The sequence below is a fragment of the Nicrophorus vespilloides genome, unplaced genomic scaffold, assembly GCF_001412225.1.
Source record: "Nicrophorus vespilloides isolate i.1.1-1 unplaced genomic scaffold, Nicve_v1.0, whole genome shotgun sequence".
Classification (NCBI taxonomy): domain Eukaryota; kingdom Metazoa; phylum Arthropoda; class Insecta; order Coleoptera; family Silphidae; genus Nicrophorus; species Nicrophorus vespilloides.
In genome coordinates, this window is record NW_017097512.1 from 19,761 (window position 1) to 30,351 (window position 10,591).

The window sequence follows — 10,591 nt, forward strand, 5'->3', positions numbered from 1 at the left end:
CCGGACAGTTTCTATTTTTGTACGCACGCGAAATTCTGGTGTAAATATTACTATTATTATTATTGTGTATGAGACGAATTCTACTTGTGTGTGTGTGCAAGATGACGGAGAGCAACAACGTTTGGATGAAATATATATATGTTTGAAGACGCGCAGAGAGATGGGCTGTAGTTATATTACATAATAAAACAAACGAACAAAATATGAATGCGTTTGGAATGAAATGAAAATGGATAGGAGGCGACGACTAAAGAGTTGAGAGAACAACAGTACACGCGCGTTTCTGTATTATATAGTTTAATAACACTTCCAAATGGATTATATCGCATCGATTATATAAAGAAAATTGTAAAGAATCAAACAAATAATAAGAATGGTTATTTTTAAATATATTATATATATATATATATAAATAAATATAAACATGTGCACGTTTCTTTATGGTTACTAAGCAACATAGCATGTGCGGTTTGTTGCGCTGTTATTTATCCACCATGACATTCCTTTGTTTTTCCTTTTCTCAATTGTTTTATGAACGTTGCAGGTTCAGGAAACACTGAATGAACACCAGAGGTCAGTATCAACATTTATTACGTTTTCTGCATCGACAGTAGAAAGTATTTAATAATATTTAAAAATTTTAAGGCATTTTTTCTTTTTGGTAAAGTTATTACGTTTAAAACAATTTGTGCGATTATTTTGATGTCCAAGAGATGGTGCTTTAATGTCATCAATTTTACATTCGTAAGTTCGTTAACGATTGATCGAAAAGTTAAGAATTTGATTAATTATGAATTAAGACTACTTGGAATTTCTTAATGAGAGCAGCGCCAAAACGGCTGAACTTTCTTCTAGATGAGAGAACCGAAAGATGGTGTAGGTTTACTTATTTATTTAATTCAGCTCTATCTCTTGGCATTATCGTGAAGCTTGTAGTTCACCAACTTTGGCGCTCTATCAATTTGCTTTTCGTTTTTTTTTTTTACACTTTAATTGATTTATGTAATTACCAAAACGTTAATTTTTTATGTTAAAATGTCTTTATTTCACCATCAGTCGCAAGATCTTGAAAGTCCGAGATATTAAATGATTATTGTTTATTTGATCATAGTATAATTGCCCGACAACCGAAATCCCGACTATATCGAAATCCCGACTATGTCAAAATTCTGACTACCATAATCCCGACAGAGTCTTCTAATATTATAAATTTCTACAATAACATTTTTATGGTAGTTGGGATTTCGTTATAGTCGGAATTTTGAGCAAGCCGGAATTTCGATATAGTCGGGATTTAAATACAGTCGGGATTTTGAGCCAACTGGGATTTCGATATAGTCGGGATTTTAACGTAGTCGAGATTTCAAGTGTAGGGATTTAAATACAGTCGGGATTTTGAGCCAGCCGGGATTTCGATATAGTCGGGATTTTGAGCCAACTGGGATTTCGATATAGTCGGGATTTTAACATAATCGAGATTTCAAGTGTCGGAATTTAAATACAGTCGGGATTTTGAGCCAGCCTGGATTTCAATATAGTAGTGATTTTGATTGTCGGGATTTCAAGCGTCGGAATTTTAGTACAGTCGGGATTTGAATAGACGATATAGACCTATAATTGTATAATATAATTTATGACTCATACATATCTACAAATTAACTTAATGTACTTTTAAATATAAAAAAAAAACATCTAATTAATACAAATTAATGTTAAGTTATACAATAAAGTCGAATAAGGTCTAAATTTTTGTTTATAAAAATATTTGTTTCAATAATTTATATCGATAAGTTCATAAGACAATCAATTTTATTATAAAGACAAACATTGGTTTCATTTTTCTTTAAAAGATATTTTCAACAGTTATTTACTTGACGTGATAATGAACTGTGAAAATACGTGTTGAAGATTTTTGTTGTTGTTGTTGTTAAGGAATATTGATGATATATTTTTTTGGCACGTGACTCTGGCGAGAGCTAAGCCAGAGGAAAAGATCACCAGACCTTCTTCAATCGGCAAACGTTACGTTCACGGCGCGTTCAGAGTGCCGTTCTGCAGGTTGAGCAGCGGCGAGATTTGCTTGAGGATTTCTTCGCCCTTCTCGCTGTCCACGGTGCTCACGTTCTGCGTGACGCTTATGACGGCGTTCGGAAGGATCGCGGATCCGTTCAGCGGGGCGACGAGAAGATTCTTGTCGTCACCTTTCAGATCGAACGTGCCGAAGTTGACGGGAGCGATTCCGGTGATCGAGATGCCGCTGATGTTTGCCTGAATCGGAACTGGGATGTTGCTTAAGTCGATCGTGCTACCGTTGTGCGTCGGATTGAAGAACGTCAAATCTACTTCTTCGGTGCTAGAAATTATTACGCTTTCAACACAAAGAATCTTTAAGTTTAATAATATTTGCGCGCACTTACATCTCGGTCGAGTTGCTCGTATCGTTCGAAGCGTCCGTCAAGATGCCCACTTCGTACACTATAGTTTTGATCACGTACCTAAATCACATAAACAGTACAAATAAAATGTTAAAGCGACGATAAAATTGAACACTTACAGATCTTTTGGACCGGTCGAGTTGCTCAGATCTATGGGACCGTCAGCGAAGACACCTTCATCCTCTTGCATCGGTAAAGCTCTGCTTCCGCCGAAAACTAGCAGCACCAAGAACGATAAAACCTACAACACATCACTATTAAGATAAAAGTTTTCACCCCAAAAAAAACGCGAATGTTACCTGCTTCATTTTTGTTCCCTTCTTTATAAACAACTGTCGACTGAATAAAAAAGAAACGTAATACGTGTACGTTTATATGCGAATTCTGAGGTGTTAATTGAACGCGCAAACTGCGTAAGGAAATCTTCCCACTTACGTAAGACAAATATGAAAAATGTATTGAGAATGTATGAAAAACTGACTGACAAAGATCGTAAGATTTTTTGTCATAATGCGTGCAGTTTGGATCATGCTGCGTTTCTCTGTTTGCCATGGAAATGCACGTTAATGTAGATAGAGACGTCACATCGGAGAAATCATACTTCTTCCGCGAATCCGCATCTTTCTAAAATAATATTTGATTGTCTCATTACTGTCCCAACCATCCTTTCGATATAAATATTTATGAATATGACAAAGCAGTCTATCTTTCGTTCAACTGACAATAAACTCTATTAGTTTTGTTACTTTCATTATAACTTTTAGGTAAAATTCAGTTTTACAACATTGCTTAACGTTGATCATCATTTTTGGTGTTTAATTAGGGTTATCTATTGGATTTTTATAAGGATGAAAGCTATTTGATATTAATCTCCAAAGTGTGTATTATTAATAGAAATTGATAGAGAAAACAATTTGTAATTATACCACAAGTTTCAAAGAAGTTTGGTATTGTTAATATGCGAAGGAAGTCTCATCGAAAGTGTCTAATTAAAAGATACACAGTTTCTCTAGAAACCATTGATTTCTGACTCGATCATAGTAATAACAAACGAGCGAGTTATTTACTCTGTCTCTTGTTTTCGCAAACAATTGACGACTCCAATTAATTAACAAGCCGCCTGTTAATTTTACTTTTGCCATTGCGAAATAGTCTAGCTGGTTGCGGTTCAAACAATATCTTTTGTATTTCTTAATATTTTCAATTAATAATAATTACATACTTCCGAAACTTAATCTTGAAAAACACTATCTGCCTGATTATGTGAAACAAACTTATCCTATCGTAATACCTGAAAATTAGATTAGGGAGAAGTTGTATAATGAATAATGAGAATCGCATTGGGAAGAGTGTGCAGAATGAAACGAAAACAACAGGATGCGAGGGAGAGACGAGGAGGAGGAGGAAAAAAAGGCGATTTAAATTTAGTTTTGCTATCTTATCAAGTGCGACAATAAATCCCTATCTACAATACTCCATAGTTGCACGCAAACTCACTCACACACAGAGGGAGAGGAACATGCACATGTAGTTGGTGAAAAGTAGTTTTTTTATATATCTTTAAATCTTCTATCGCCATCCCAAAAAAGATGTGAGTTCAATATGGTTCCTTGCAGTGACCAATGCGTATGCATCGGAGTCTCCATCTGGACACTAGTAAGTACTAAAACGACAACAGTTTTGTGATTGTACAGTGTTGAAATTGATTGCAGTTGCAGACAGGATTGCACATCTGGTGGATCGTAGCTGGGAGGAAGCTCTTCGCCACCGATTTTCGCATCCACCAGAAGGTGCAACTCTACTTTTACCTGACCTATTTTTACAGTGAGTTTTCAATCATCCTTCTGATTGTTTGCAATCGATGTTTCAATGTTTTGTTGTAGATGACGCAAGGGACATCGAACCGATCGAGGATTACCTCAAGAGTCGTAACTTTACCGGGCTCTTGCAGAACGAAAGGAACGAAACGTTGCTGGACGTCTTGCATCTCGCGAACGCCGATCTCACGGACAAGCTGATGCTGCTCTACTTCATCTTCGATGCTCTCTGGATAATCACCTCCGTATCATTGCTGAGTACGTAATTATCTCTTTTATCCCGAAAGATGATTCCAATTTGATATTTGTTCGTATAGTTGGGACTCTGATGAGGATGAAACAATGGTCGGCCGTGTTCTTTTTCTCGCCGTGGATCATCATCGATTTCATCTCGCTGATCATGGACGTTTTCTGCGCGATCTACTTTAGTCTTCAAGTACCTAAAATGATTGTAATATAATCCATAAGTTAAATCGAAATATTAATTGATAATTTGTGCAGAGACACAATTTGGGTGAAGAGGAGGATACGTCGGTTAAAGAGATGGACTCAACGTTCGAGCTTTCAACTGCTGTGATCATGGCTATTATGTCGGGCCGTTTGGGCGTGATCTGGCTGATCAATCTGGTGCTTCTCTTCGTGGTCGGCAGAGCGACGTACCGGGCGTCCAAGAAACGGTACGCGGACGAGATGCGTCGGAGGAAGAGAAAGAACAACTCGGAGGCGCGCATCAGGAATTGGCAGCTGTTCTACGGTCCCTTCGAAGACGCCAGAAGCGAACTGAACTACTCGAACACCTTCAAAGAGCTGGAGGAGTGCAACAGAAGCACCGGCAGCCGAACCGCAGGCGACGACTTCTGCTCCACGTTCAAATCGAGTCCATGCAACGGCGATAAAGCGCGTCTCAACTCGGAACTAAGAGGACAACTGCCCTGGTCCTACCTCGAGGACATCGGTGATAAAACCAAGAAGCTGCAATCGAATGGTAACCGAATCCATCGACAACCGCGTACAAAAATCATCTAAAACTTTATCCTTTTTTTCCAGTACAAACAGCAGCCAGAGAAACGCACTTCTAAAACAAGACGAAAGAATACTTTTAAACTTATTTATTACCATTTTTATATAGATATTTTAATTTTTATTATGAATCCCATATGTAAATCCCGAAAACATGACGAAATTGTGATTCACTTGAAGCCGCCCTTTTTATCAGATAATAAAATTATTTTGATATCACTATTTATCTGCAATACACGACGACTAATCGAGTCGTTCGTTATCTGCTGTGTTCACATTGTGTTCGCCAGTTTCACGTTTCGCTTTGCTTAGGTTTCCTCGGGATATGTACAATCCGTGATGGCTATTCACCCTCTGGTCAGACCTGTTGGACTCTTCATCGCAACTCTTGGAGTCGTAAGTACCCAGAAAATGCCCAACATTCACATTTATTTCCATCTCCAACAAACTCGATATTCGTATTCTCATTGGAATTAAGTACAATCTATTATTAAGTAGATAACTACTAATCATCGTTGACGAACATTGTGAAACGAAAGATTCACGTTTACTGGAATACATCTTAATTAATAACTTGTACTAGAATCGAAGAGAAAAACAACATTCGTTTAACTATGGGAATAATGAGATTAGTTTTACCTGAGAATATTACGAATCATCTCAAACAATGGATAAATTTGTGACGCTCGAATTAACAAAATATGTTTACGAATATATTTTCTAATTAGATTTTGAAGCAATTGATTCAGAAAGTTGCCAGCATATTTCTTGAAATTGAACTGTTTAATCAAATTAATTAATAAATCAATTTCTTCAGGTGCAAGGTTTAGTCTGGACTATATTAAGTGTACTAGCAATACTCTACAGAAATGGTGTTTTGGAGGTCACAGTGGAAACTACGTACGCGAGTCGTCTCAGCGTTACGTTGAATATAATGTATTTCAGTAAGTTCCATCTAAAATCTAAATCTAAATTTAACCATCGTTCAACAATCTATAGATGATCTGCAGTTTGATATTCTTTATATGAACAATGAATCCGTAAACTACTTCGCTTACATCTACATGGTCTTATCCGTCTCTTGGTTGGCCATCTCCTCTTACGTGTTCTGGTGTAAGCACAAATACCAAAAATATTGAATGAATCATCTAATTATTCCTATCCGTAGTGCTGAGATTCAAGAAGTGGTCGTACATGAAGAAGTATTTCATCAGTTGGTTGACGATCGCTGCGTTCATCTCAATCTTGGACATAATCGTGACTATACTCTTCGCGATCGACTATGATTACGTATCATCCAATATTGAAATTAGTTTATTTACAAATGCCATGCGCAAATATGAGAATATTAGTAACTTTGATTTGGTAATCTTGTCTGTGGGGATCATGATGTCGATCGCGGCCAAAGGATACGTTCTCTTGTTACTCAACTTGATGGCCTGTGCGATCACAATGAAAATAATACTTATACTCAACAAACAGGTATGCACACGTTTGAAGTAAACCATTTGGAAAGTGTTACTATCTTTACTTTTCAAGGAGGAAACACCGGTCATCTTTCAGCAGCAGGCAGCAATCAACGCGTTTGAACCGGTTCAACGACAGTGCGAATAGAAATGTTCAAAATTATAGAAGAATTAAAGTAACGTGCTTTTTCTTTGTAGGAATTATTTCGCTGAAGTGTCGAACGATGCGGATCCGATGCCGTGGATATCGCAGGTGAACGGTGGTTTCGTGGACGACGACAGTTCTTGGAGCACGTCGATGTCCAGAACTCAGAACGAGGATCGGGTCAGCGCAAGGCGGTACGATTACAAGGGGAACCAGTACAACGCGTACGATGACTTCCCGCAGCCGAAGACGCAGGAACGACAAGTGACACCACCGGTGGCGAAGATCGGAAGAGGAAACCGCGGAAGGTCTCCCAACAAAGTGATGCCTCCGACGATACCGGCGCCGGATTACACTCCACCCTCCAGTCCTAAACTGAAGTCGGTCCTCAGGAGTAATCATCAATACGCCGCATAATCGAAGCAATAATACACACATCTATTTAATCTTAATCGTTTATAGACTTTTATTGTTTTAGATTTATTTCAACAATTATTTAAGATATTTCACATTTGACATGATTTTAATAAAGAGAGATTGCAAATGTTTTCGCGAAAGAAATTCATTGAAAACCATTGTTAAACCAAATTAAAGCTAAATTTTGGCTCTTTGAAACTCGCTGTATGCGATTCTTTTATATTGCGTTTAAAACTAATTCCAATCATATCATGTTCAATAAAATTCATCTATTTGGTTTTGCATATATAATATAATAGAATAAATAGAAATATGATAAAATTTAGTGCGACTTTCGTCCTTTAACTCTGATTCCGTATTTGAGATCCTGCGTGTAAGTGGTGGGCAAGAAATGATTGCTGTTCTTGAACGAGTACGGCAAAGGCGACAGGTTGTTGAAAGCTGTCGATGCAGACTTTTTGCTCTTAGGCGGTGGTGGTTCGTTCTCTTGAACCTCCTCGTACACTTCATACGAATTGTGCATCTTGACCGGCGGTTTCTTCGCCACCTTCTTGAAATTAACGAAATGTTCGAAATGCACCGGATGCACACTCTTCAGCGGTTTCGAAGTGGTAAAGTCCAAGAGGGGTTCTTCGGTGGAAGGTGGTTTCCTGCGCAGCTTCTTCTTTTTGATTCTGTTGCCGATGGATTGATTCGGTTCATTAGAAACCGGAGTCCAGGCGTCTACGAAATTTATACACATTTATTTATGTTTGCTTGCGGATTAAGATTAACAGACTTACTAGTGTCTACGTTGTAGGTGTGATCGAAGTTCAATTGCTCCTCCGGATAGGTGATCAAGAAATCGTGTGGATGCGGTGGTCTAGGTTTCATTAGTGCTTGAAGATCGGGACTGAAATTGTAGCGAGACGGAATTGTAAAGTCTTCGTGGACGATGGATCCGTGCGCTTCGTGATCTCGCATTTTGTGCTGCTGCATATTCGGTTTCTACAAAATCAACAAATCCTTTCTGCAATTATAGACGTCCACTTTAATTTCTTGTTTGAGACCTTTGCTGTATGTTTCTTGCTCCTTTCCGTCTTCAGGATGATCCTGTGAACATCCCTGCGTTCCTCGCACTGCACTTGCAATGCAAACAGACAGGTTGCTGCTGCTGCTGCTGCAATCAGGAGCGACTTTTGCAACATCTCTTCACTCACTATCACTTTCGCATCGCACCCGTCGTCTTTTATAATCAACAACTACCACCGGCAGACTGTGAAGAGTGCGCGCTTTGGCTGCTCTCCTCCCTCATCGTCGTCGTCAGTAAAGATTCGCGCTCCAATTCGGATCATCTGTGGCCTCGCGAATCAATTTCTCGCAGTAAAAGCGGATAATTGTTGCCGATGCCCCTTTTCTGTGGATTCCTCGATATCTAGGTTGAAGAAATCGAAAACTACTACTATACATACATAAGAATTATGGTAATGGATAATAGCTTTTTAAAAAGAAATTATGTTCAGACACACACACACACACAATGATAGCAATCGCATCTTCGCTCTCTTCTAGTGGAGAGAACAAACCCATTCGATGTTTCTCCTTTTACTATTCCAATTATAATTGTTCGTGTTTATTTTATGGTGACGAGGCTTCTGCTTCTTCATGAGAAAGCAGATGTACGTTAATCATCTACTATACTTTTACCGAAACTGATTTATTTGCATTGATTCAATTTTCAAAACTGCAGTCACACAATCAAATTTAAACAAATCATGCTTTCACTATAGGAATTGTGCTTTTACCTATAAATTAATGAAAAGTAATTTTAACTCTTAGAAAGACCATTAATTATAATCAGAAAATGAGAATGAATATTATTAACTTTCATCTTTTCTCATTTTCATATAGTAAAGCAAACATTTAACATGTTAAATATATAAAATTTTGTAAAAATTTACTTAAATTGGAAAGTTAAAAGTAGATATTCGTTTTATTACATTAGAAATTCTGAAACAATATGCATTTTAATTGCTCGAGTTGGATGGAATTACGCTATTATGATTCGAATAAATAAATGCGAGAGCACCTGCGGAACCGCAAACGCATCTGCCTTTCAAATGTGTTTGTTATTGTAAAATATATGAAAAGAGGAGGTTGTTATTGTTGCAAAAGAAAATTCTAGGTGAAAATTAAATAATTTTTATTTGGATAAATAGTTTATTAAGATTTCTGCAGTCTGTATTGTCCTCCGGAGAGGACGAGATGATGTTCCCTCACTTTTCGGTCGAGGAACTGCCGAAGTTCTTGCACGCTGCACTCGATGGTGGGACCCTGAAACGCGAACATCTTCAACATCTGGTGAATCCTCTCCAGTGGAAGCGAGTCCAGATTCATCAGCATTCCAATGATGTACGACCATATAGTCTGAAAATGGTCAATTGTAAAACTCGTGAATTTTTGTATGTCGAAGATCGGTCGCACCTGTAATTCCTCTTCGCGTTGATCTTCCGCGCTGGCCATGGCACTTTCGGATTCCTCCTCGACGACGATATCGATACCAGACGAATCGTTCTTATCCTCACCTTCCTCGATCAGATGGAACGTGTCTGGGCTGACCTCTGAGATCAACCCGTAACTCTGCCAGAAACCGATCTTCCTTCTCAAAATAGTCGACGGCATCTGCATCAACCGACTCAGCTCATCCAAAGCCCAGATATCTTTTCAACAATTAACAAATTAATTTGCAAATCCTCTTACACCTGAACAATTCAAATTACTTTTATCCTGAAAATGCATGATGATCGTTGCATGCACCGGAGCCACGGACAAATTCAGTGTTCTGTCCGGTAATTCCAGTTCCAAATCGACGATACCCAGATGCTTCTTCCATGTCAACGTGCGGTTCCCTTTCAGCATCTCGAAGCCTTTCGTGTACCTCTCCATCTGTTCATCAACGACCGCGTGCAGCTGCACCTTCTCATCCTTGAAGGCAGGCCAGAACTGCGCGGACACGACCATAGCGTTCATCGGAATATCGGTTTCAATGTATTCGACGTCCTGTTTGATGTGCTGCGAGATCCTCTTCGAATCCGCGATATCCTTCAGCATGACCTCGCAGAAGTGCAGCTGCGAATCGCCGAAACGCCGCTTCAGCAACTCCACGTAGCGAATCTCCTTCTCCGTGTCGCAGGTCAATTGCGAGAGCAAACGATCCGCAAGCAGAGTCCTGTATTCGTTGACGAACAGTTCCCTGCTTCCGTAAACGTTCACGAGCATCGATATGATGTCGTTGCTGCGGCGGGCGGATTG

At 38.8% G+C, this 10,591-nt stretch overlaps 4 protein-coding genes across 4 annotated transcripts in view; 2 read left to right on the forward strand and 2 right to left on the reverse strand.

The window, feature by feature from the left end:
• Window positions 1-1,942: 1,942 nt before the first annotated feature.
• Window positions 1,943-3,147, reverse strand: LOC108560303. The gene is made up of 4 exons (XM_017917785.1): window positions 2,735-3,147; window positions 2,555-2,676; window positions 2,418-2,495; window positions 1,943-2,353 (listed from the first exon to the last, which is right to left on the reverse strand). Exons 1-4 carry the CDS (start codon window positions 2,741-2,743, stop codon window positions 2,029-2,031), a joined length of 534 nt encoding a protein of 177 aa, XP_017773274.1. The 5' UTR covers window positions 2,744-3,147; the 3' UTR covers window positions 1,943-2,028.
• A 661-nt stretch (window positions 3,148-3,808) lies between these two features.
• On the forward strand, window positions 3,809-5,491 carry LOC108560307. The gene is made up of 6 exons (XM_017917791.1): window positions 3,809-4,091; window positions 4,148-4,259; window positions 4,319-4,510; window positions 4,570-4,703; window positions 4,754-5,237; window positions 5,300-5,491. Exons 1-6 carry the CDS (start codon window positions 4,038-4,040, stop codon window positions 5,329-5,331), a joined length of 1,008 nt encoding a protein of 335 aa, XP_017773280.1. The 5' UTR covers window positions 3,809-4,037; the 3' UTR covers window positions 5,332-5,491.
• A 38-nt stretch (window positions 5,492-5,529) lies between these two features.
• On the forward strand, window positions 5,530-7,586 carry LOC108560306. Its single transcript, XM_017917790.1, has 6 exons — window positions 5,530-5,668; window positions 6,090-6,216; window positions 6,272-6,385; window positions 6,441-6,754; window positions 6,812-6,876; window positions 6,937-7,586. The coding sequence occupies exons 1-6, from the start codon at window positions 5,612-5,614 to the stop codon at window positions 7,298-7,300; spliced, it is 1,041 nt and encodes a 346-aa protein (XP_017773279.1). The 5' UTR covers window positions 5,530-5,611; the 3' UTR covers window positions 7,301-7,586.
• A 1,905-nt stretch (window positions 7,587-9,491) lies between these two features.
• Window positions 9,492-10,591, reverse strand: part of LOC108560301 (anaphase-promoting complex subunit 2) — a 2,906-nt gene continuing 1,806 nt past the window's right edge. The window contains exons 6-8 of the mRNA XM_017917783.1: window positions 10,060-10,591; window positions 9,764-9,999; window positions 9,492-9,706 (exon numbers count right to left, since the gene is read on the reverse strand). The exon at window positions 10,060-10,591 is cut by the window's right edge and continues 14 nt beyond it. Of these exons, the coding sequence (XP_017773272.1) occupies window positions 9,503-9,706; window positions 9,764-9,999; window positions 10,060-10,591 (972 nt within the window). The 3' untranslated portion in view covers window positions 9,492-9,502. The remainder of the gene's footprint in view (window positions 9,707-9,763; window positions 10,000-10,059) is intronic.

Excerpts from the sequence above, each read along its gene's own strand:
- LOC108560307 (XM_017917791.1), top strand. The coding sequence starts at position 4,038 with ATGGTTCCTTGCAGTGACCAATGCGTATGCATCGGAGTCTCCATCTGG. Across the intron at positions 4,092-4,147 it reads GAGTCTCCATCTGGACACTA|TTGCAGACAGGATTGCACAT; the intron begins GTAAGTACTAAA and ends AATTGATTGCAG. Across the intron at positions 5,238-5,299 it reads CAAGAAGCTGCAATCGAATG|TACAAACAGCAGCCAGAGAA; the intron begins GTAACCGAATCC and ends CTTTTTTTCCAG.
- LOC108560303 (XM_017917785.1), bottom strand. Across the intron at positions 2,496-2,554 it reads TCGACCGGTCCAAAAGATCT|GTACGTGATCAAAACTATAG; the intron begins GTAAGTGTTCAA and ends TATGTGATTTAG. Across the intron at positions 2,354-2,417 it reads ACGAGCAACTCGACCGAGAT|CACCGAAGAAGTAGATTTGA; the intron begins GTAAGTGCGCGC and ends AATAATTTCTAG.
- LOC108560306 (XM_017917790.1), top strand. The coding sequence starts at position 5,612 with ATGGCTATTCACCCTCTGGTCAGACCTGTTGGACTCTTCATCGCAACT. Across the intron at positions 6,217-6,271 it reads GTTGAATATAATGTATTTCA|ATGATCTGCAGTTTGATATT; the intron begins GTAAGTTCCATC and ends AACAATCTATAG. Across the intron at positions 6,877-6,936 it reads TTTGAACCGGTTCAACGACA|GAATTATTTCGCTGAAGTGT; the intron begins GTGCGAATAGAA and ends TTTTCTTTGTAG.